The sequence below is a fragment of the Oryzias latipes genome, chromosome 3, assembly GCF_002234675.1.
Source record: "Oryzias latipes chromosome 3, ASM223467v1".
NCBI lineage: Eukaryota > Metazoa > Chordata > Actinopteri > Beloniformes > Adrianichthyidae > Oryzias > Oryzias latipes.
Window position 1 is genome coordinate 22,966,738 of NC_019861.2, and position 26,439 is coordinate 22,993,176.

General features: G+C 38.4%; 1 protein-coding gene and 1 long non-coding RNA gene across 5 annotated transcripts; both read right to left on the minus strand.

Annotated features, from left to right (window-relative positions):
• Nucleotides 1–210: 210 nt before the first annotated feature.
• Nucleotides 211–26,428, minus strand: LOC101174010 (synaptotagmin-9). Of its 2 annotated transcripts, XM_020714700.2 has the most exons (8): nucleotides 26,187–26,428; nucleotides 25,689–25,937; nucleotides 14,763–15,258; nucleotides 13,917–14,472; nucleotides 2,757–2,877; nucleotides 2,490–2,661; nucleotides 2,161–2,290; nucleotides 211–856 (listed from the first exon to the last, which is right to left on the minus strand). In XM_020714700.2, exons 2-8 carry the CDS (start codon nucleotides 25,834–25,836, stop codon nucleotides 791–793), a joined length of 1,689 nt encoding a protein of 562 aa, XP_020570359.1. In that variant the 5' UTR covers nucleotides 25,837–25,937; nucleotides 26,187–26,428; the 3' UTR covers nucleotides 211–790. The 2 variants fall into 2 exon arrangements, with proteins under 2 accessions (XP_020570359.1, XP_011490266.1); XM_011491964.3 differs by having other exon boundaries at nucleotides 25,689–26,428.
• Nucleotides 8,674–12,316, minus strand: LOC111947151. Of its 3 annotated transcripts, none has more exons than XR_002872972.1 (6): nucleotides 11,957–12,316; nucleotides 10,995–11,220; nucleotides 10,707–10,866; nucleotides 10,410–10,620; nucleotides 10,156–10,312; nucleotides 8,674–9,144 (listed from the first exon to the last, which is right to left on the minus strand). It is a non-coding gene; the product is annotated as an uncharacterized LOC111947151 (long non-coding RNA). The 3 variants fall into 3 exon arrangements; XR_002872973.1 differs by having other exon boundaries at nucleotides 10,410–10,582; nucleotides 11,957–12,315; XR_002872974.1 differs by having other exon boundaries at nucleotides 10,410–10,490; nucleotides 11,957–12,313.
• Nucleotides 26,429–26,439: the final 11 nt, after the last annotated feature.

Below are 26,439 nucleotides of genomic sequence, written 5' to 3' on the forward strand. Positions count from 1 at the left end.
TTGAAGTACAATATGACCCAATTAGACATAATCCGACATAAGTCATAAACTGATACTTTAACATTTTAAAACCTTTTAGAATACAGTATATTCGCTATGTAATGCTATGAATTTACAGTTTTAGTTTTTACCTTCCAGCATTATAAACTTGGGTTCATACATTTATTTATTTCTTCTGCTGTCTGAATTGATTCCCAAAAGCCAAAAATGTTTAATCTTTAAAAAAAAAAAAGTGACTTTTTCTTTTTATTGAGCACAACTTATTTCCAACATTTAACATTACCTTACTTACAGATCTTTTGTCTAAAAACAAACTTGCACTGCACACCATCTGACAGAACATTGCATCGTGTTACAAAAAATAGCAACAGTAACAAACGTACCAGAACAAACCCCACTAAATCATGACCTCATGCATCAAGTCACCACCGAATTTGAGAAAACAAACAAACAAGATGGCAGTTCCACTTTAGTACACTCAAAATACAGACCCACTTCGTTAAAAAATAAATAAACAAGACTTTGTTTAAAGACAAACACTTAAATAAAAAAAGTAAGGACTGTACTAACCCAGGAATGGGAGACTTGCGTCTGCATACACCTGTGGTTTATGCAACAGAACACAAGAAAAAAGGAAAACATCCATCTTTGCATTCTTGCAACATGCAACTGATCCAGCTGAGTTGTAGCCAGTGCAGCTTGTGTCGCTTTTCCATCACTATCAACACTCTGCATCACTCAGCAGAGGCTTTAGGTTTATCAGTGCTCTCAAGGAAGTAGTTTCTCCAAGCTATGGAGAAGGAGCGGTCTTCAGGGAATTACAGGATCCTCCTTGGCTACCTGTGGTCCCTTGGTACTGAAAAGGAAGAGAAGGGAGGGAGCATGGCTAACACCGACACACATGACATAATAACTAATAAATGAAAATGAAAAAAAAAAATACTTTAGAAAGATGTACCATACAGTCTTGACAAGTTTAAACAAAAATAATGTTTTACATTTAGGTTTTTTGTCTGAGAACCATCACATGAACAAAATGCTAATTTGGGCCAGTTTGTTTAGACTAAAAGGGTGTTTATTTGATGTTATCCTATTTTATTTTTATTTAGTGGCTCTATTTTAGTTGTTTGGTTTGCTATTTAAAATATATTCTGTAAAAGCCTTTCCACAGATAGATTCTCTTTTCTCCCAAGACTTTTAACAAGCCAAATAAGGTTCACACACCTCAAACAAGGTTTTAGGTGTGCAAATGTAAAAACATAGAGGCTGTAAAATGAGTTCTAAGTAAGATATGTTCCTGAAGTAACAATTGTATTCCATTTTTTTGGTTTAAAAAAACTCTCACATCCATTAAAATATGTAATCCCATATGCTAAATCATGGCATTTCGGGACACATTTAGCACCTAATATAAACTCTAAACAGATAGACAGACTTGTACGACCACATTGCATTTTTGAAAACAATACTAAGCAAAAACAAAAAAAAAAGTTTTGTTTTGTAATTTTTCTTTGGGGTAACTGTAAATGACTTGATCTGATACCAAACAGGTTGTCTCCTAACCATTACAGCCAACCATGAAGTTTATAAACACATTAATTTTACTGAGGATGATCACTTATTGGATTTTTTTCTTTTATTCCATTTTTTTGTTTGTTGTCTTATTTGCACTCTGTTATCATTTGTTTATGCCATAAATTACAATACTCTTTTCTGTATTGGTATGATGTATTGTTTATTGTACCATTGTTTGTTACAGTAAATGCAGAAACATATATTTTTTTTTACAAACAGACTCGTAAAAACCCACAGGTTAATCTAAAACAGCAGTACTGATAAAATGTACTACTTCAGACAAACTGGCAATATGAGTAACAAATTCAATGTTTATAAGAAATAAGTGCTGTCTCGTTTTAATTACAACACTTCAATGCATATTTTCTATTTTCAAATATAGTAAAACATTTTGTGATGTTTTTTTTTTCTTTGACTTTACTTTTAACAGGTCCAAACTGTGAAAGTGTCAAGATTTTAGAGTTAGTTGTGTTGACTGTCTGAACAACAGTAAAGTTTAGCAGCAAAATATTTTATGTTCCAAACCTGCTCAGTCCTCCATGCATGGAAACACATGTCAGATTCATTATATAAAAGTCAACTCACCTCAACAAGAGGATGCCAGTGGGCGACAGGTTTTCTGGGATATGTGAGCATTTCATTCCAGTGTTCTCGGCCAAGGCTGTCTGCATCATTTCCGACCCGGCACACTCCGATGACCTCATTATGGCCTACACTATGGGTGCAAAAAGGAGGAGAAAAAAATGTGATCACGACCTCTCCTGCTTTCTAAAAATAATGATGTTTTACACATTGAATGTGTGTCTGGCAAGAAAATAAAGCCAACCTATCTCATAGACGAATCACATTTAATTCAGATTAAAAATAGTGTAAATTGTGAGCAAAAATTATAGAGATTTTAAGAAGCTGCTAACCGATCATAATCCATCACTGCTATCAAAAGGCTGATTTGTTCTATGTTTTCTGGTGGGACATCAAATACTATGGCCTCATTATAGATTGGATTCAAAGTATTCCTTTTTGTTGACGTCTTCCTTTTCTTCAGCCTGCGGCCCTCACACATGAGTGAAACCTTCACATATGGATCTGAAGAAAAGAGACAAGCAAGAAGGTCAAGTTTTCATTTACACTCAGAAAACATGGGACTTTGGTTGCTAAAGACAGCATTAGATCGCCATTACCAGATGCACCCGTTATATCCATGGCCTTCAGATTACGGGCCTTTATCATAGTGATGGTTAGTCTTCCCGCAGTAGGCAAATAACAGAGGGAGAACATCAGATCCCCAAGGTCAACGTTATCCTAAAACACATCACAGGCAGGTTAACTCTCTCATCAGCTCTGTTTATTTGTTTTCACGTGAATCCATCAAAGCTTCCAGTATTTCAGCCAGCATAGGCATTTCAGTTCACCTGCAGCTCATTTGTCTCACATGGAAAAAAGAAAAGTACAGCAAGTGATTTAAACAACAATCCCTGTTGCACCTTTTGGCTACTTCATCACTATTGTGAATCTGGTATCCCTTCGTAGCCATTACATTATATGATGTTTCTTAACTTAAAGTAGGAAAACAGAAAATGGATTTTTCTTTTACTTTGCTTCAGTGGTATGTAGATGTTTTGTGAGTATATAAAACCCAAAACAGTTTTAATTTGATCTTTTTAGACCTCACAGGTGGATGTCAAGGCTCATTTATAGTGTTTTCTGTCGCCTAAAAGCAAAAGAGTCTGGTTCAGTTTTAATGTTGAATTTTCACTTTTACTCTTTATCACTGAGTTTCATGTTTCTGAACTGAGCAGTATCTCACAATCTAAAAGCACACATTCATTTAATTTACAAATGCAAATTAGAACTGAATGGCTGCCTGTGTTGGTCTTGTGATGACCTTCTGACGTGTCTTCTGTGACAAACAGGCGAAAGAATCATTTTCTGAGATGCAATGAAATGATACATGATGGATAAAAAATAAGAGAGTCTGGTCCTTATAATAGTGATTAAAGCAGTAAGCTGTAAAACAAAGCCACTGATACAAATGACAAATGGAAAAACTAGAAAACCCTTCTGCACTTAATGAATTTCATTCTGCCTAAATTAGAAAATGAATGCAGCACTTGACCGACTCTCAGTCCTGAGTGGAAAATTGAAATGTGGTCAACACTTCTTTAGAGGGAGGACAGTAACCTTTCTATTTCACTGCACTAAAAAAAAACATGTATTTTATCTCTATAATACTCAGAGAAAGAGAAAAAATGCTCATGTAGATTACACATTTAAAGCATCCAGTATTTCATTGTGTGCACCTGCATACACCTGTAGATGTGGCGGTGAATTCTAATTGTTAGGGGTTTTTTTTAATTATAAATTTCTGTAAATAAAAATAACTTACATGATTGGTTTGTTGCAATGCAATGTTGAAAATATTTTACATTGGTTACAAACTTCAGTGCAAAAACAAAGGGCAGAATACAGGGAAAATAAGTAAATAAGTAAATAAAATGTGATAGGTTTTTAAATAGAAGCCTAAATTAAACTCAAACTCAAACCTACATGAATTCAAAATCAGAATATGGACTTCAACCCCCGTACATAAGTCTTTATTATGTTTATAGTGGATTATACCATGTTGGGAATTCTCAATTCTGACTGGCTGCTGGGTGTGGGTTAAAAAGTGATCATCCACAGTGATAATGCACACCTAGAAAAGAAGTTCCTGTCATATACCTTAAATGTTCTTTTTCACTGCACTGGCATCTTTAAAATAAACTTTAGCTTCATCATCTGGATAAAAACAAGCAGTAAGATGTGAACTTTGTCTCTGAACTGATACTTTATAACCCATTGTGACTTTTAGCATATATATCGCTTTCCTTTGCCGCTGCAGTCGAGGTTGGTCATGTTACCATGACAGCAACGCCGTATTACATAACCACTAGTCCAGTTTTTGTAAAAACAAAAGCGATCTACACTGAAAAATAACAAGAATGAAGTAGTAAAATGGCTCAAATATTCATTTATTTTGCAAAACCATGCTATAAGCAGGATAATGGGTTACGATAATGCGCACTTCGAAGCCCATTAACCCTTACATAATAGATAGTGGTAATGTAAGAGAAGTTCTGGTCACATAGCCCAAATGTTTTCTATATCACTGCGTTGGCTTTTTTTAAACAAACTTCGGCATCATCTGGACAAAAACAAGCGGTAAGAGGGGAACTCACTCTCTGAAATGATACTTTATTTAACCTATTGTGAGGATCAGTATATATATCGCTTTCCTTTGCCGCTGCAGTTAAGGTCGGTGCCTCACCATAACAACATGTCGCACCATGTATCAAATAGTTCTCTTTTTATGGAAAAGCGTTTTGAACCAAAACAATAACAAGAATAAAGTACAAAAAATTGATTGAATATTTTTTTTTTTTGTAAGTGACCATGGTTTGAGCGGGATAATGACCTTCAAAATGTCTTTGATGTTTTGTAATGGCCATTATCAGAAATTAACGGGCAACCTGGAAGCAACCATGCTTCGGCTTCCACGTCATCCATTAATTTCTGTTATACCATGGTCCGGGTGAATACTAGATTCTGATTGGCTGCTGGGTGTGCATTAAAAAGGGATATACCACAGGATAACTGCACGGTGAAAAAAGAAGTTCCGGTCACTTAGTTTCAATGTTTTGTTTCACTGCGCCGGCTTCTTTAAAACAACCTTTTGCTTCATCATTTGGACAAAAACAAGTGGTGAGAGATTAATTTTCTCTCTGAACTGATGCTTTATTCAACCCATCGGAAAGATCAGCATTTTGGTTTATATCGCAGAGTCTTGACTGCAGCGGTGGTGCGGCGCAACGCAGACTATTTGTTTTTTTGTTTTTTGTTTTTTTTTTAACTTGTCCTGTCCAACAGCTGGGCAGACAGATGAGAGCTGAGGGCCTCTTGTGTTGGACATATTTTGCTTTAACAAGAGGGGTTATTAATCTTCAGACAAACCAAAGGTATGTCTGAATAAACCCCTTTTGTAATTGAGGCCAAACTTTATTAATTTCAATCATGTCGGAAAATCTTTGGTGTTGGACCGGACGGAAAAGGAAAGAGGGGAAGAAGAGAGAGGGACGCTAGAGAGGGGGGGGGGGGTAGGGGGGTGATAATAGGAGGGGGAAGGGGGATAAGACCATGAAACAGCATACAGCAACAAGTTTACTGGTTGTTAATCATTATGGTAAGGTTCAAATGCAGTACAAAAAGGGCGGGGCCCGTCCACACACACACTCAAATGTTATAAACACACCTGCTAGCTGCAAAAATGTCCACCTGTCGACATGTACACAAAACAGATAGTGTTCACACACATACCTATGCCTTAAAACCAACTAGTGTGAAATATTTCAGTCATTCAGTCATGCAAACTGTTAGTGCAAAGGTGAGCTAACACCAGTGCTCAGGTGAGTGTTTATGTTCTTCTAAAATGGATGGTGGAACGTGAAAAGGAGGGAGAGTGCCCAGCCATCCCCACCCCAAGACCCCCACCGCAGCAGCAGCGGCAGCCGGAATCCCCCCAACGCCACACGGGAACCGGCAGGGAACAACCGTCGCCCGGGCGACCAAGCCCGCCACCCAGGCCAGGGCCAGCAGGGCCGCCGCAAGGCCCCCAGAGCCAGAGGCCAGGGAGGCACGGAGGGAAAGAGAGCGCCGCCCCAGCCCAACCAGGAGAGCAGCCCCCCCGCCGCGCCGGGAGAACGCAACGCAGGGCCCCACCGGAGAAGGACGCCCACAGCCCCAAACGAGCACCCCACCACCACCCAAGAGTTCCGGGCATCCCCCCGCCCCAACCCCAGGTACGAGCCAGGACCCCCCAAGGGAGACCCGCTCCGCACTCCAGGCAGCCATCCGCCCGGCCCACGGTTGGTCCAGGAAGGAGCGAGGCAGGGGGCCCGCCGCCCCCGCCCAGGAGGGGGGAACCCCGGGGAAAAAAAGAGGGCCCACAAGGGGTGTTGTAAATATGGCCCGACCAGGCTCGGCCACAGTTGGAAATTTGGCGGGGCCCAGCACTCAGGAGCAAGGACGAGAACCCACCCCCCAGGGACCAGACACCCCCGGCTCAGATGTAATGTGAACCCCCCCACCGCGCGGAGAGAGCACCGCCGGGCCCAGGAAGCCGGCACCCCGGGGACTCGGCCGCAGACTATTTGTTCCGTGGCCGCACCACTTACCAAATAGTCCTCTTTTTGTGAGAAAAGTGATCCAAATCAGAAAAAAAACAATAACTAAGGACTAAAAACTGGTTGATTTTCATTGCTTTTTTAAGTGACCATGGTATAAGCGGGTTAATGGCCTTCGAAGTGTGCCTTATCACTTTTTAACGCACTTCGCAGAAGCAATCGTCCTACCGTTTGCATGGGACGGTTCAGGCTTCCACGGTGTGCGTTAAAAAATGCATACTTCGTCGGCCATTAACCCTTGCATACTGGACACTTCGCCAGCAATTGTCCCTTCCATAACTGACTAGCCCATGAGATACAACAATGTTGTCGTTGCATACTTTATGCTTTGCAGTTTTGGTGTAATCAGGATAAAGATTCAAGGAGAAAGATTCAAACCTGTTCTCCAAATTCTTGTTCAAGTTCATATATTGGTTTGTCATTTTCGTATTGACAGCAACAATAAAAGCAAGTGCTATTTAAACATTTGATTATCCAAGTACTAATATTTTAAAAGGGGTTTTAAAGTAATTTCGGACAATACTTTACTTTCAAATATCATCAGTGAAAACGAGTTTAAGTCATCAACTCATCGCAGGCCAAAGCAGAAAAATACAATAAGGAAGGGATTTACACAGTTATGTTTGCATAGAAACGTGATGCTTAGAATTAGAAAAAATCATGTTTCTCTTTTAAAATACAATCTGCTTTTGCTTCACAGATAAACAACGCAAATCTGATGACGAGACCAACAATATGTTCAGTCCTTCTGGTAATCAAGGCTTAATGAAAACATTTGTTTTTTGTCAAATCATTTCTGCTGCAATGTTTACTGAAAGCTTCACCTTTATTCTGCATTCCAAAGATAATTAGCTTGTTTTGTAAGGGCATCAGTGGAAGTGTGTTTGATAAGCATTTATGCATGTGTTCAGCTTCTGTGTTTGAGCAACAAAGCATCAACCACCTGTGTTACAACTTCACAGTAAATCATGAAGAGCATGGCAGCAGCACTTATCCTTAAGATAAGGATTTACCTCAAACCATTTTGCCATAGTTCCCTTGTTTAGCACTAGGCACAGTGCACTTACTGGTTAAAAAAAATGTGCTTGAATTTAACCTGATATCTGCCTTATTTCATCTTTTTATTTTAGTTTTAATAGCAGGAATGTTTTTTTTTAATTAAAAAAAAGTCATTGATAATGTTTAAAGCACCTTAATACTTTTTTTGAAGATCTCCTAGATGTCATGTTTGACACATCCCATAGGAAAAATCTGTTGCTCATATGTTGCTTGATCTCGTCTCTTGAGATCAGTTTGAGCGTCTCATATTCGTATCATTCTGTGATCATTTGCTTCTTAACTCTTGCTCCTAAGGGTCCCTTAGGAGCAAGAGTTAAGCTATAATGAGAAAAGACATCACTGAGACAAATGAGGTTGAGTTGAGACAACTGTTAGAGCAATAATTGAGAAGTGGGAGAGACGAACCTAAGACGTTCATGAGACAAATCTGAGAAGAATGAGTCCTAAAAGAGATCTCATCATTGTCTGTCTGATGTCTGTTTCATGTCTTAATCATTTCTCTTAAATGTCTTACCAAAGCCGTTAATGAGAATGATATTTGAGATGTATTTGAGAAAGAAAAGAGAAGTTATTTTTATAGCAGTGGTAGCCAATCCTGGTCCTCAAGGGCCACCATCCAGTAGGGTTTAGATGTTTCTTTGCTCCCCAGATGTGAATCAACAGGTGATTAACCACCTCCTGCAGAACTTGAGGAGGCAATTCAACCACTGCAGCAGATCTGTTGGAGCAGGAAAACAGCTAAAACATCCAGAACAGTGACCTTCAAGGACCAGGATGGGAGACCACTGATATACAGTAACAGTAAAAACAATACTAGAAATGTAAATGCTTTACACTTTATTTGGGCAGCACCATCATCAGTACAGCATTTGAATTGTGGTAGCAGTATTAAACACTTTTTAAAATATTAAATGCATTAAGTACATGAACTGTGGCGTACTAAATGTGGCTGACATGATGGTAAAGAAAACTTCCATATTTTAAACAACAAACACACTGACATCACTGCTGAGGTACAAGGAAAAAAACAAGATTATGTAACCACATAAAAAAGTACCTGATAAAAACATTCTCCTAAACTTGCAGCCTACCAAATCCATGGACCAATTTGAGAACCAAATTAAGATAAAAAATAAGAAAAAAGATGGAAGAGAAACCAGTCCGCATACTGTAGATCATAGCAGTGGCCTTAGAACCTGCTCTGCCCTACATTTGTTGACAACGGCTTTCTTGAGCTTGGCCTCTTCAATTTGTTCCCAACCAGGTAGAGTGGCACATCACAGGACATAAGCTGTAAGACAAGAACATTAAAATCTGGCATGAGTAAATTGATAATAGACCGCACATAACAAACAAAGATAACACTTCAAGCTAGAAGCAAACTGTAGTTTTATAAAAGCAGCTGCATAATGCTACCATAAGATTACGTTTCTGTCATCCCTAAAAGCAGCCACACGTCGCTTGAGAGGACATCTGTTTCAGTTAAAAGAATTGAAATGCAGCATACTATGGGCATTAAATATTTAACAAATAAGGTTCAAATCTGTTTCATTTCATTTTTCATGATACAGTCCAGATCAAACATTTAAGAAATGATCAAGTCACATTTTGCATGGTTGGCTCTTAACAAGGGAAAAATAATAACCATGTCTTAATTGGGACGCTGAGGGCTGATCGTGTCAGACGGCAAACTGTGGAATAAGATATTTCAACGAATATATATTATGGTATCATTAAGAATTTTGTGGTCAATATTTTTTGGATTGTTCAGAATATTTCCATTAGTTTTTTAAATTAGAGCACTTTGGCTTAGGTCTTTGTTCTGTTTGAGACTGAAGAATTATCCCTTAGTGGTACAAAAGTAAAGATTGGAAAAAAGTCTGTTATACTTAGAAAACTTCATAAAGCCACCCTTTAAATTGTATTTTATTTCTTTTAATGTGACACAATCTTACTATTTAAATCAAATTACCCCAAAATAAGGATTTTCAAAGCTAAATTTTAGGTTAGCCAGGGCTGCTCATTCCTGGTCCTTGGGATCCATCACCCTGACTGTTTTCCAGATCCCCAAGCCCTGCTAGCTGTTGATCAGCTCAACCAGATGTCTCCACATACTGATTGAATGAACACACCTGGTCCAGGTAATCAGCTGGAAATCAGGCAGGCTGGTAGATCTCAAGGACCAGGGATGAGCAGCCCCGAGTTAGATTAATACAAGATTAATAAGAATAATTAACTGCAGGTCATGATTAACTAACCACACCCAAAAATGAATCGCATGACAGCACTCATAAATATGTACCTTTGCAGAAACTCCAGGGTTGAAGCCAGCTCAGTTGGATAATGACTGTTAAAGCAGAAGTAGCTTCTGAACATCAGTCATAGTGCTGCAATGTTGTTGTGTACGATGGAGCGGTCCCAACTCAGCATGAACCTCCTTGGGGAAAAGAAAGACTGTCCTAAAGACAGAACAATGGATGAAGTAAACATGTCACTCATGTACAGTGTACAAAGACAAAACCTTTAGAATAATTTAACACTGGAAACTTTACTTACCACATACAATAACAGTTGGAGTCAACGACACCTGCTGCAGCTGGACCTCGTCTGCATCTTCTACAAGAACATGGCATCCTCCTCATTAAAGTAGCAGAGCAGAAGAAAGCGCATCTCTTTAACATCTCATCTCTTCTGAGCAGCCACTCTGCTCTCCCCGCATCATCTGCAGCCTTTTAGAGTTTGGAAAAACGACTTGCTTTCATCATTTCTGCAACAAGAGTGCAAACCATTTCTTTCCTTAGTCTTGGGCCAGGTCTCTTTCCAAAGACTGCACAAATTCCTCAGAAAACTTACTCCATGGAATTTCAAAGCTGTCCTCCCAGTCAATGTACGTACAGTCCTCGGCTTCTGGAAGATGTGGATGACGAACTCCTCGGTGACTATAACAAAAGTGATGATGATTGTGTTGGTGAGGTCTCAACAGATGATGATGTGCTGTTCTCTGGCGTTTGGTCTGCAACAAAAAACAAACAAACAGTATAAGTGTATTAAGTTTACACTGTACTGTCAGTGTGTTACCCATTCATATTCATATCCACTTCTGTGCATTACAAAAACTCATTTGTAATGTTTGAGACTCACATTTCAATTTCCAAAGAGCAAGACGTTTCCGGGCTTGAACAGGTCTCAAAGCTGGCAGCAAGTCAGCCTCTTCTATGAATCGTAGATCCTCATACAACTCCATTTATTCCAATGGACTGCAAGTGTTCTTCCAGGATGTCTTTTGTGGCTCTGGTAGGACCTCCATAATGGCAGTGTGGAGGAACATGGGTTCTGATTCACTCATTTTCACGTGTATTTAGATCACCTTTAATCAGAGAGGGGAAAAAAAACATCATGTACACACATTTTATACAGCACAAAGTAAGATCTGGAAAGGTTTTTAAATATGATTTATGATTCACTAAAATCCTCGTACATATCAGTGTTGACATTTGTTGGCTTAGCTACATCTGTGCTCTCTAAACATCTCCACCACTGACAGAGGGCTGAGAACATGTTTCCCTAATATGCATACTTACATTTTCAGATTATGCTTTCTAGACATGTGAGCAGTTAATGATGACTTTACTTTAAACACATGTCCATAACCAGTTTCAAAAGATGGCATGCCAGGCCAAACGTCTGCAAGATGATCTTTTAAACAAGATAAAAGCTTTTTACAGCGTAAAAAATGAACATACAGTGAAACTGCACATTTTGAAGTTTGGAATAATGGTCTGTGGTGTCGTCACACTGTGAATGGGACGAACCCTGCAGACCCTTAACTGAAGAGCAAAATGTCTTCCAACAGTTACTTAGCACTCACGCGTTTGGAAAAATATCGAGGCTCATTCTGTAAACTCTGCACTGCAAATAACTCTTCAATGTCTCTATTTTTTATTACAAAAAGCACAAGTAAACCTTTGTAAAAAGTAATAATTACTTATACAGCCAAAGCCACCGCGAGTAGCCCAGACGTCTGCATTACTGGCGGAGCTAGCTTAAAACACCTTTAGCATTCAACAGAGTTCAGAGTTGGAGGGAAGAAATCGCAAACTTACCGTGCAAACTTCAAAGATTTTACTTGAATCTTTTCCAGACAAGCAAAAAAAATGTTGGAGATTCATCACACGGATTGTTAAAACGCAGAAAAAATACGACAAACGGTCGTCAAAAGTCTCTCGTTCTCTGCACTTCTCCCGCTTGCAGATTCCGGCCCGTTGGTGACGTCAACCACAGAGTTTTCCCTCCCACCGTGATCAGCCAATCAGAAATCTGTGTCAAGTGAGGCTGTGATACAGTTTAAAATTCAAATCGGGTTACTCCAGGCTTCTGTTTGTTCAATATGATGCAGACTAAAATCAAGAAAACAGAAAATATTTTCAGCTTGTAAGGCTGCATGAAGGGTGATTTTTAAAGACAAAGATAAATTAACTCAAACTGAACCCCATAAATCTGTACCGCCCTAAAGTTGATTTATTAATTTGATTATTTTTATTTGTGTATTTTATTTGTTTGTTTCAAATGTAAAATCTATTTTTTGTTCACTTTAAGGTGATCCAAATATGATCCCAAATGTCCTTTATTTAGTTCAGACATCAATGTGTTAAATGTTTTATACCCACCAACATATAAGTGTGCGTATATGCACTTGTGTGTGTATGCATGTGTGCCAGTGCATGCGTGTGTTTGTGTTTAACTAAACCTAGCATCATTAACCCAACATACATTCTTGTTCATTTATGTTTATCTAAGCAGTCAAAAAAAAAGTTTATTAAATCGACACTGCAACGTTGTCTTGAAATTTCATGTTTTTTAAAAAGTTTCAAAAATATGTCTTTTGAGGACATGACCGTCTTAATGATTTAACTTTTTTTTCTTGAAATTGTAATTAAGTTATATAAATATGTAAGCAATAAACAACTTTTTTAAGTTGAACATAAATAAAATAAAAAATATTATTTTCTAGAGATGAACTGTAATGGTGTCATCATGAGACTCATTTTAGGGCTTGTACTACTCTAATTTTTCTTTTTGCTGAGACAATAAAAAAAAGGCTAAAACAAGATCTAAATTATTGAGCAACGAGAGACAGAACCATTGATGTCTTTCACTGAGACATAACTGAGATAGGAATTTGAAGTAAGGATATCAAATTGAGACATACTTGAGCGCAACATAATATGGCTAATTTTTCTCTCAATTGAGATCTGGAGAAGAGACAGTTGTGAGAGAATTTTGAGATCTCAAACAGTGCTCACTGTGAGACTTATTTCTCAGGAGAAATGTTTGAGAAGAATGAGAAAAGCAGTTTAGTCTCAAACAGTTCTCATTTATGTCTAGGAGACGTAAATGTGACAGAAACGAGATCTCATCTTCCGTTTTGCTTTGCTATGGGATGTTTATAGCAAATAACAGTTTAAAAAGAGATTTAGTTGTACGATTATTAATTAATTTGAACTCACAAGTTGGTATGACATGTAAACCGTTCATTTAAAAAAAGATCTAAAGAATAATGCATATTTTGGGACTCATATAATAAAGTCGAAGACAGAAGAATGAGAGAAAAATTTTTATTTTAGTAATAGATGCTACCCTAGCATCTGTGTTTAATAAATGTGGCTTAGACCTTTAGTAACATTGCACCTTAAAGAAAGTCCCATGAAGAACTTCAGTTTTGTGTTTTGTCTTCAGTTCTATTTGTAGAAACTAAATCAAGCCATTGGCTGAGAGATAGAGTTGGAAAAAAAACTAAAGGAACTTCAGAACCTTGCACAAATATCTTGACATTTTGGAGACTGTTGGCAGTGACACTTCTCACTTTATCAGGACTGGCTCCAGCCCATGGAGAACCTACCGTGATTCTTCAGTTCTTCAGGTTACCTGAGCACTTTCTCTTTGGAAGATGATACATTGCTCATATTGACACAATTACAGTTTTGAAGTTTCAGCACAAGTTTTTGTTTTGTTTTTGTTTTTTCTGTTTTTTTACGAAAAATAAGAACAGAAGTGTTGACTCACCGAAGAAACATACTGGATATTCAGGCAGAGTTGGGTTTCCCTGGGGAAATCTGCCAGCTCCAGGAAGTTATCCACAACCACCTGACCAATAATGTCATGACGGGAGAAGCGATCAAAGTCATAGACACTGAAGTGCAGCTTACGAGTGGGAAGCTCAGAGTAAGCCACGGGAAAAAGGAAGACCTCATCAAACACAGGGTTAAGTGTTTTACGGTGCACCTTGGTTTGGTGCTTGGTCTTGCGATCAGGCAAAAGGTATATCTTAACATATGGGTCAGAGGTTCCGGAGAAGTCCTTGGCTGGGAGATCCTCTGCTTTGTGGATTTTTACTATTAATTGTTCCAGGTTACAGTCAAATTTAAGAACAAAGTGGAGGCGACCACAACTTCTTCCTCTGTGACTGCCTTCATCCTCATCCATAGAGCAAGGCTGATAGAGTTCAGGCTTGAGACTACCAAGACCGAGACCCATTCCAGTGAGCGAGTCCTGCCTTTGGAACTGTGCCACATTGAAGTCAGGGTTAGAGAGGTTCATATGTCGCCGAATGGAGCCTTGGCTGTGGACAGAAAAAAAAGAAACCATAGGATTTTGTCTATAAAAATTGATGCCATGTATAATTTAAAACCTTTCCCTGTCAATATATTTTTTTAAGTTCACAAACTACAAGTCCCCTCACAAAAATGCTGCAACTTCCAAAGCAGGAAGCAGGAATGCATATGGTGCTTTACAACTGTGATGGGAGGACAGTGAAAAGTAAGCAGTTTTCTTGGTATTGGTGAAACGATAGAGATGTTGCATCAGAACATATTTCAGTTATGAGAAACCAACAATGAAGTTCATACTAACCCAATTTCAGATATTGAGCAACCACCTGGCGCAGGGTCTGTGGTCTGCCGCTGCATTCGAGGATTAGTGTGAATCCCACTCTCTCTGCTTTTACTCTGAGCATCCAGTGCAATGTCTGGAGATGTGTGGCTGATCTTCATAGCTGCCTCTGGTGTGGCCATAACCACAGGTGGGGGTGATACAGGAGTCCCAGGAGCTTCCACTGACACTACAGACGCCACAGGAGTGGGCTCTTTGGTGATTGAGCAGTGCGACGACTTACGGCGGTTGTGCATTGGGGGATCCACTGCCGTGTAGACAGGCTCTCGTGGTGTAGGCTGAGAAGGCAGGGGGCTCATGGTTGGATTGATGTGCCCTTGAGGTTCCTTGGTGGTGGGTGAGAGCCCACGTTCTCTCCATGGTATCCAGCAGAGCTTCCAAGAGACAAAGAGCGAGACTCCAAACAGGGCTAAGCCACAGGCAGTCACTACCAGTGACAGCAGACTCACTGATATATCTGAGAGAACAGGAGAAAAAATACTAGGTTAGATGGTGAGATCCCTTGATGTCCTCCTTTGTTACATAATCTTACATTCATTGTTGTGACGTGAACATTTTCAGTTAACAAAAGTGGGAGTCCCAACTGATTTTTTGCATGACTTCCCAAATCTTAAGTTGTAAAGATACAGGTTTTTTTTTCTTGGTCTGTAGGTTTGAAATGATTAGAAAATAAAAATAAAAAATTTCTAAACAAATGTCTGCTAGTAAACAATTACCGAACCAAATGACACTTCTAATGTTTTTTTCATGAAGTGGAGCATGGGAGAGATAATTTGGGGAGACAGTTTATGCTGGATGGATATCGAAATCTGTCCTTTACTTTTAGTCTACAACTACCTTAGAATAATAGATCTGTTTTTATTAGGAGTGTAGCAATTCATCTTAACAATGATTCGATTCATTTAATCATTTGTTGTTCCTCATTCATAATTGATATTGGTTTATTTTGAATCATTCGATTCAATCCGCTGAAATCACGTGTTATTGGCTTGTTTTCAGTTTATAGAAAAATAAAATAAACCGACTGTGCTACAATTCAAAATGTATTTTCCAATATCAATATAATCAATTTATTTCATTTTGGAGAAATGCTATAATAATACAGACCAATGTGATTTGATTAAAAGCTACATACCTTCCTTTTTTTTTTTTTTTTACAGTAAGAATTATTTTAGGCCAAAGTCTGTCATACAACAGTTTTTAGTTTCAAATCGTGACACCAAATATTCCCACACTGCATTTGTTTACACCAGCACAGGGTGTGCGAGTTACCATGGAAAGGGAGATGAGGTGTGAACCAGTGAGTCGTCAACAGCTTTCTGAATCATTCCTGCTTTCAAAAAGTGGGTGACTTTCCATAAAAGCATTTCTCTAAACAGAAATTAGCAGCTGCATCTCTGCAGGGGGGTGTCTTTGACATTTTCAATTTAAATATGTTTTTCTTTCCAGACCTCCAATTTGATTGACAGCAAGTGAATCGTCTCTAAGACTTGTTAATGTCTTTTCACTTTAGCGTGACAACACATACATTCCAAGCAAAAATGAAAACAATTTCTGTTTTTGTGGAGTACTTTTTTTATTAGTAAGTAAAGTTTATTTGTATAGCACTTTTCCCTGAAAGAATATCAAAATGCTTAACAACATAAGTAAAAAACAAAAACTACCTTAAAACAGAATAAAACGAAAATAAATGGAGCATATTAAAAACAAAATACACATAAAATAAAAATGTCTCGCCAAAACAAAAACCCAGTTTTAGCCAAGAGCCTGCTGAAAAAAATTGGTCTTCAGGAGCATTTTAAAAGCTGTGGCCGAGTCAATGAGGTATACCAAAAGAGGCAGAGAATTCCAGAGTTTGGGAGCCATTGCTTGGAATGTTGAATCCCCTTAGTGTTAAACTGTGTGTGAGGGACTACCAAAAACACCTAACTCCAACTTTACACACAAACATACACAAATGCAAAGCCTGATTTTTGCTGAGCCCCTTAAAGAACAGATAATACAAAAGAAAGGAAAACAATCTATGGGTATGATGTCTTTGATCAGCACCAAAACTAAAAAATTCTTTCGGTTAGAAGATACCACAACAATCCTCCTTTCTGGCAATGTATTTCAGCCCAGAGATCCTTGTTATTTTCCTCTGTGCTGTTGTAGCTCCCTGAGTGGTAGATTAACCCACAAAAAAGTGCATAACATTTTACATCAAAGCTAATTAAACAAGGTTATAACTTAAAAAAAGCTCTGTTAACTTACTTAACACAAAAATAACAATTTCTGCAGTCAAATGACAATCTATTCGAAATCATAATCTACAAATGCACAAAGATTTTCTTTTTATTATCAGTGATATTATTTGCATGTTGAAAATTATGAATTGATGTCCTTAAATAACACCACCATTCCATATGTAAAAACCCACAATTGTAATACTCAAACATTAAAACACAGTCTGATTTTTCTGCTGATAAATCAGACCCGTTGAGTGCAGGGGTGGGTGTGGATGAGCAATTATTCTGCATGTGGTAAATGCTTTCTTAGAGCTTTCTGACTCATAACGCATACATTTTAAAACCTTCAAGCCTCCATTCACAGTTCATCTTTCTGAATTTGTGGCTCGTTCAGGTCAGATTGAACGCACAGTCTGTCTACCATTGACAAAGGCATGGCTGAGTCAAAAATTTAAAACGCTGATAATTCCAATTTCTTCCTACCAATGTTTTTCTTTTTTTTTTCTCTGCTTTATCCAGGATGCGTGTAAACAAGGTCAAATAAAAGAGTAAAGGAAGATAAGAGTGTTTTTTCTTTAGATTAGATGCAGCCCCACTGATCATATCTCGAGGCAAGTGTGCATTGAGCCACTGTTGTCTGATTGGCTAATTACACATTGAGTCAATGGGCAAATGGATGGGTCTAGGGAATGTTGCAGCTGGCAAGTGTCCATGTAATCCACCATGTAGAAGAGAAAAACAGCTGCTTGCTGTGAGATTGTGGTCTGCAGCTATAAAGAATTTAACATTTTTACAGGTTAATTTGTATAAAAATCTCTGAAACAAAATGTTAAACAAGTTAAACTTGACTATTAAATTTTCCTTAATGAAACCTATGTGTGACCTTCTATGTTGGTAGAACTGCAAATGTGACCACTTTTTAAAAAAAATGCACAAAATATATAAATTAACAGTTTAATATATTTATGTGACAGTTTTGTGCTATTATTCAAATGTGACCTCCAAAAAGCTAATGGCAAAAGCATTCCCTTTTGCTAGACTCTACGCTTTTTGGAGCCAAACCCGGTCTACCAGTTAGTTTGCAATGAATTGCAAAATGCCTTTTTAAATTGCATGACTAAATTGCATATTGAATTGTCAACTGAAATGTGAATTGTCATTTAAATTACGGGTGGGAAAACATTATCAGTATATGCATAAAAAATGATTGCAATGAATAAATGAAAATCTCAGTTTATTGAAGGGACATTTTAAGGAGGTTACTATAAAGTGGTAAGCCAGATGCCAACAAAGACGTACATGAATCTAGTCGTCTACAAGTGGATACATCGGAAGCGGAGCGGGGAGCTTGTGGCACGCTGATTGGAGCTTCTTTGTCACAACTACAAGTCAACAATGGCAATGGCATTTTTTCGTCTGCTCGTGATTTTTTTGAATACTCAGAAATGAAATTTTAAAATTCATTGTCTTCCTAAATGTCTTCCGTCGAGAGAAAAATGCCAGAAGAACATGCTAATCTGAGTGGGTGTCACCCTTGTGCTGTCATAGGCACTTTAACATTGGGAGTTGGGTCATCTAGACCCACTAGACAGTGTTCTGAGCCTTTTTTCTTCAATGATTTGTGAACCTCACTGGTGTCCATGGATTACATGAAATCTTTCCAGCTTTATCCACCTTTGTCATGGTAGGGAGAACATGTCAATGTAAGGGTGGGGTTGATTTCCAACTCAAAGTGTTCACTACGACCTGTCGCTCACAGCATGCCCATAGAAAAAAAAAAAAATGTGCATGAACCCTTTCGTTCTTTGGGCTCATCGAACAATCTACGATCTTGATATTTCCTGCGGGCCATTTACCTGCCCCATAGAGGTTTCTCTGTTTTTCACCTGCAAGGGTACCTGTTAGGGGACTTGTGACTAAGGCCTTTTTCTAGGCGTTACTTTTAGTTAAGTTAGAGGGGTACTCAGTATGAAACTCACCTGTTTATAAAGTTCTGCAAACATTCAAGTTTTAAAAGAACTACAAAAACATTTTCACTATTTCTGTTAACACATGAGTAGCATTTGGTAGTTATGACTTTAAAAAGAACCAAACAAAAAGCAAGCATTTCATATTAATCAACTTATTACATGTATTAATTAACAAATAAAGATGAAAGTGCTTTTGATGTGAAGATGCAGTACACACAAAAAAGAGCCATATACATCCATAGATTTAGCAAAATATGATTAAATCTAAACAAAGGGTTAAAAAAGATTCACATTGGCTCACCCCTGAGTATTCTTCCTTCATTTCAGCCCCAGGCTCCACACCTGAGCCACACTTCCTGACAACAGCTCAGTCCCCAATGTTTCAGCCTGATCTGTCTTATTTTGACACAATCAAGGTTTCCCCGTAAAAGTACTTAAGCATCTAGGCCAACCACATTCCCCTGAACCCTTTGAGCTTTGAACCCTGCAACACCTAAACACACCTGCCAACCTATCCCCCTGTTTTAGTATTTCTAATGGACTTTCATCCTGCAGCATTTTCTTCTTCGAGAAATTTAATAAGGTTTTAATCTCGGAAGTGAACTAGTTTTCTTTAAGTGCCGTTTGCTTTATAGGTCTGCTTCTCCCACCTTACCTTCCTTTTTTCTACTCTTTCTACTTTTCATATGCTAAGCAAGCAAACACCATTAGCTGCACTATCTGAACATGTTCTGGCTTCTTCATTTGGCCAACTATGAGTGTGAGATGCAGAGAGAGTTCTGCAAGTTATACAGCTAACAAAAAACTCATTTTTGTTGCAATATAAAAGCATGTATTACTTTGTGAAAATAAATACTGTTATAAATAAATACTGTTTAGCTAGAAACGTTTTTTCTTTGTCCATCTTTCTGTAACTTCCTGATTAAGGATAAGTATTGAGCGATTGTTTTATTATCTTACTTTCTGTTAGATGATGCAGCAAATTATTACCATTTTAAGCCGTTCAGATTTTAAAAATCTCTGTTGTAAAATTTCTATCATGTACATTCTGTGAATAGATCATTTAGATTGATGAACAAAATAATTGATACAGACTAACACTATTAGAAATATTTACTGTATTTCATCCCAAATCTTTAAACAAATTCAATTACAGCATACCTATTCTGTAACTCCAGCATCTCTTTCTAGTGTGAGACTGGTTCTGTGTGTGGGCACTATCAGAGTTGCCACAGGAACTCAGACCAACTGTGCTTTCTGTGCTGAGCTGTGAGATTCTGTGAACACCAAAAGGAACTGAGAATTATGGGAGAATAATGTGGAATAATGATGTCGAGAAACTGAGCAATTTGCCGTCAGAGGACACTGAGCCTACAGTAGTCAGTTTGGCAGGCTGCCCCGCCCAGGAGGTAAATATTCTTAAGATATCTGGGGAAAATCCAGAGACTGACAACAGGGAGAGTGGACCAAATTTAGAGAGCAGGACATTCTAAGGTGCGATAGTGTGGGAGGTGAGCAAATGCTGAAAAAGCAATGTTCTGCCTCTGAGATGTATTTTCTCCAAGCACAAGTCTCAGTGGGCTCTTGATTCATTGTAGATTGATAATATAAGCTTGTCATCCATATTTGTTGTGTTCCAGACTGAATCGAATCCAGAATGTAAGAACAGATAGAAGAATCCAAAGTAGCTGCAGCAGAGAACTGACACCTTGAGGTAATTAGCAGACACTTTCATTGCGAGTCTCTTAAAAGCATTCACCCATTCACCCACTTTAAACTTGGGGATTTTTTTTTTTTGAGTTGCTTGGGAGAAACTTACTTCAAAGTTGTAAGTATGATGGAACTCATCATGTTTATTGGTAATTTATACATTTAAAAATGTGTGACTTAAATTTTCATATAATCAAGATCTTATCTGAAAGAGCAAGACAGAGGTCAGTTGCCTCGGGTTGTGTGCATGAACGCCAGCTTATATTGAAATAGCATATTGAAACAGAAAAAGTAATGAACTCCTTTCTATTTTCCACCTTCTCTATTCTGTTTAAAGAGCACTTGTCAGACCACTGCCAAAGAAACCCACCTTCGATCTGTCTTGTATATGAAATTTCAGGCCCATCTCTCATTTTAATCTTAGGTAAAAATCCAGAACAAGTAGCATCAACCTTAAATTTTTACATTACCTATCACACTGTGGAGTCTGCATTTTTCTTGAAACGTTTGCAGCCTTTGGTACTGCACATCCCCTAATCCTTACACAGTATGTACTTGGTGAACTGGGCATGTCTTGCACAGTTTTTGCACAGCTGAACTCTTTATATCCAAAATTTTTCCATTCTCTGGCTTGTGGAGGTATCCACTTCTCCACGCATCTCAGCAGGTGTTCTACATTGATTTGTTTTTGGCTCTTCTTTCTGCTCCGTCTTGTCACATTTCTTAGAAACGTCATTTGCTAACTGTTTTTGTGTCCTTGCTATACTGAAGACACACGGCTTTTCTTATCTTTTCTCTAAACATGTTGTTAGGCTTGTCTTGCAGTCCTCTGCTTTGAGGAGAAAAGGATGTTCACTTAGTATAACCCTTGTGCTACCCTAGGCACTTTGACATTGGGAGTGAGGTCATCCAGACCCCACAAGACAGTGCACTGAACTTTATTCTTCAATGATTTGTGATCTTCACTAGTTTCCATGGATTACATGAAATCCTCTCCACCTTTATCCACCTTTGTCATGGTAGGGATAACATGTCAATGGTCGTCTTGACTCCATAGGATAGCACAAGGGCTAATGCAGAAGTTTGGTCTTCCCAGTCGGTCTTTTGCATCACACAGCTTCACCATCAACTTCAGCCGTTCACAAATTTTGCAAGAAAACAGGAGTCATTAATGATTACCTGCTCAACTATATAGAAATGTCTCTTTACAACTTCTGGAAGATCAGATCTATACCTTTCTGAAAACACAGTTTGATTTCTTGTGAAGGGATTTATCCCTTTTTTTCTTAATAAGTGCAATGCACTTTCAACAGGGCTGCCAGCCAGCACAATTAAACATCTGCAGATGATCCAAAGTGCAGTAGCATATCCCTTTTATGTAGCTGTTAGGTCTCATGTCACATCACTGTTCAGATCTCTGCATTGGATGCCTTTGGCTGCATACATCAAATTCAAAGCCCTGGTGTTTGCCTACATTTTGGTCAACTTAACAGCTCCATTCTCCCAAATGCCCTCATCCACGTCTGTGATCCAGTCTCCTCCCACATCCACAATGTACTCGTCCAAAAAAAAAAACAGTGGTACCTGCACCAAAAATCCAAAAAGCTGATCATCACAATAATCAAACAATGGTTGAACACTAATTTAAAGAACTGGCAATTTATTCTGCAACTTCCTGTCTCCCTTTCCATGATGCATTGGACATGTCCTTAAACTAAAAATATAAAGAAGGAACTCCATCACAACTCACCTATAAAAAATATTCTTTCTAACATACAATGTACCCACTTGTACTTTTGCTTTGGAAAGAAGCACTTTCAAATATAATTATCTGTTTAATGACACATTGAAATACCTTTAGTATGAGTTAGATTTCCAAAACAAAGTGTGTCAAAATGTATTTCATTACCTGAAAATCCCATTCTTTATTATTCCTTTTGATCAAAATGCGATCCAATTACTTGTTAATTGACTCTACTGATTGCTTCGGATTGTCATGGTGGTTATAAATCACCGGAATGAAGTAAGTCGATGTTTTGTGTTTGGTTCAAGCTTTGAATTAAACAGATAAACAAAGTTAAGAAATGAATATTCTAAAGTGATTCTGCTGAAGAAAAAAAAAGTTTGATCTGAGTCAGTGTGACCTCGCTTTTCAGTTTAGGCATGCATCGGAACTTGACTCCTTCCAGCTGCATCAGAAATAAAATCAGTTACATTTCATTCTACCCATTTGCCACAATTTTAAAAGAGAAGACATGAAGGATAAAAAATAAAACTGAGGAACAAGCTGTGCAGTTACGGAAACTGGTATGAAAAATGTGTCAAGGTGTGATGCTATTGACTAAAAAACAGCGTGTCATTGATAAATCACTGATATCAGTAAAAAAATAAAATAAGTACAAGATTGCATTAATAGGTCCTTCAAAATACTTTTATGCAGTGGAGTCAATGAGATCATGATATTTACTCTTATGTGAATTAGGTTTTTAAAAACCTTTTTTTTTCGGGGGCCGCACATGAGATAAACTCATTCTGACAAAGTTGGGGAAAAAATAAATATTTAAATTGCACCTAAGATGATATGAGCCACATGCCATTTCCAGTTTGAGCTTCCTTTGAGGCAGATGTGTGAAAAATGAAAGTATGTCATCAAACATATTAGTCTTGTGTGAAAATCGCAAGCACCCATTTCAGTTTCATTTCTTGATTTTAGTGGTTGTTTTACAAAATATGTCACTCATGGGGAAACTGTGCGAATGAGATTCCTCAATGAATTAGCCCCTTTTTATGGAAGCGATTCTGTAGCATTAATAAAAAGCAAAGTCAAAACCAGAAATGCTTTTTCATTTTTAAAATGAAGCTGCATTTTTTGACTCAAAAATAAAATGAAAAAGTAATCCACCAAAATGCTTTTTCATTTCCTTCCTCAACACAGCTTATTCTGTCACTTAATTAAAATGAAAATGAAAATGGTATTTGACATTTCATTTTCAAGAAGTTCTCTGGTAAATGTGTAGCATAATTCATTTAGAAATGTCTGATTTGACAATTAAAATGGATTAACAGAAATGCTTTTTAATTTTCAAAATGTAAGTGCATCAAATGACTCAAAATTCAAATGAAAAAGCAATATTTCAAAATGCTTTTTCATTTTATACTTAAAACTGCTTATTCTGTGTCATAATTAAAACGAAAATGCAAAGAGGGGATTGCATTTGCATTTTAACATCCACCCTGGGAAACTTGTAGCAATATTCATTTCTTAAAAGCATTAGCAGAGGGGAGGCGGGGCGATGACGTCACTGCTTTCTCCGTGTGTACGGCCGCTGACACACACACACGCACCAGGAGCAGACTGTGTTAGCGGCAGAGAAGACGGCTTTGAGTTGGTTGTGAACTTCTGATGAGTTTCCACAGCTTCTCAGGACTACATAACAGCATGTCCTTCTTCTGCGGTCCTCCTCCTGACGCACCGCGGACACGCTTTTGTTCTTCGGACCGCCAGCTGCCTTCGCATAGCGGAGCGCGAAGCTCCCGATGATCGCTGAAGGCGGAAATGCTGCTGCGATCTGAGAAACCATCAAATGAATTTGTGTTTCCAGTAGTGTCCAGAACAAAATAAAGACTCATGTAATTTCCACATATTTACACATTTATTTGCAGCTTCGCGCTGAATTTGCTGTTTGATGACAGCTGGAGCCCCATCAACAGACAGCAGATTTCTCCATGCTAAACGTTGCTGGTTGGACCAAAAACACTCACTCAGCGCGAAACTGCAGGAGACTATCTTCATAATGTGCTTTTATTACTGTCATGATTATTATTAAGGGCCTGCTCTGCTCGATCATATGTTTTTAAATCCGTGCGGTCAGACGACGCTGAAGAAGTTGGGTTGCGATTCACAGCTTCTGATTTGCGAGGGAGATAAAGGAACATTCTGCTGCATTTCTCGCATTAAGATCCAGGAATCCAGGTTTGAGCAGTCCAGGTCCAGCGGTTTGTGAACAGGACCCGGTTTTAGGTGATCTCAATGCGAACACAGACACACCAGGTCTCTCAGCGACAGCGGCCGTACACACGGAGAAAGCAGTGACGTCATCGCCCCGCCTCCCCTCTGCTAATGCTTTTAAGAAATGAATATTGCTACAAGTTTCCCAGGGTGGATGTTAAAATACAAATGCAATCCCCTCTTTGCATTTTCGTTTTAATTATGACACAGAATTAGCGGTTTTAAGTATAAAATGAAAAAGCATTTTGAAATATTGCTTTTTCATCTGAATTTTGAGTCATTTAATGCAGCTTCATTTTGAAAATTAAAAAGCATTTCTGTTAATCCATTTTAATTGTCAAATTAGACATTTCTAAATGAATTTTGCTACACATTTACCGTGGACCTTTTTTAAAATGAAATGTCAAATACCATTTTCTTTATCATTTTAATTAAGTGACAGAATAAGCAGTGTTGAGGAAGGAAATGAAAAAGCATTTTGAAGTATTGCTTTTTCTTTTTAATTTTGAGTCATTTGATGCAGCTTCATTTTGAAAATTAAAAAGCATTTCTATTAATCCATTTTAATTGTCAAATTAGACATTTCTAAATGAATTATGCTACACATTTACCGGAGAACGTCTTGAAAATGAAATGTCAAATACCATTTTCATTTTAATTTTAATTAAGTGACAGAATAAGCTGTGTTGAGGAAGGAAATGAAAAAGCATTTTGGTGGATTACTTTTTCATTTTATTTTTGAGTCAAAAAATGCAGCTTCATTTTAAAAATGAAAAAGCATTTCTGGTTTTGACTTTGCTTTTTATTAATGCTACAGAATTGCTTCCATACCTTTTAGTAGAGTAGGCAATTGGTAAAAAACCTGAAGCCATTGTGTGTTTCGTGGCTGTCAGTGAAAGAAGTCACACGTGCGTTCATTCAGCTGAACTCCCGTGCATCCGCTGAAATAAGCGTGCAAACGCCGTCTCACCTGAATCGGAGTACCGTGGCCTGGCGAGATCTCGGAAATAGTAGATAAAATCCAAACAGTTTTCATTCTGCACGTCCCCCTTCGAGCAAAGATCTGACAGGAGTTCAAGTGCCTTTTGACAAATCTCGTCATCTCTGTCTCCAGGCATTTCCCACCAGCATCCTTATAAATGGAGGGTCTCGTCGGCTCCTATTCCACGCTGATCAGCACGGCTTCTGGAGGCAAGCACTCATCCAGCGGCACGCCTTTCTGCACGAAGGGTAACGCACCGATTCAGAAAAAAATAAGGGAAAATAGAAGGTAGTCCTCCTGATCCAAAAGGGTATCCCACTCGTGAAACAAGAGGAGTTTTTTTTTTATGCAACATTCAATGAAACAGTCCTCTCACTCCGCTCAAAGCCACCGGTTGAATCCACGCACCGCCTCTGCTGCGACGTGCGCTCTCCAGCGTGCTGAAATGCGTGCCGAGGCTCAATAGCTGCAAATAAATGCTCTCACCTTGCGATCTTTCACTTTTCCCCTGAACCCGGGTTCTGCTGCATTTTACTGTTGTAGGTAAAGGCACTACAGAGGCGCATTTCCGAGCTCAATTACCTGTAACAAGCTTGAATTACTTTATTGCCTCGTCGAGCCTGGTTCGGTTTTACGTTTCTGCACATGCCCAATCAGAGGATGAACCCCCCTCCTCCCCCCTCCTCCTGATATCAATTCCCCCCTCGAGACACAGCAGGAGCGTTTATCACTTAATTTC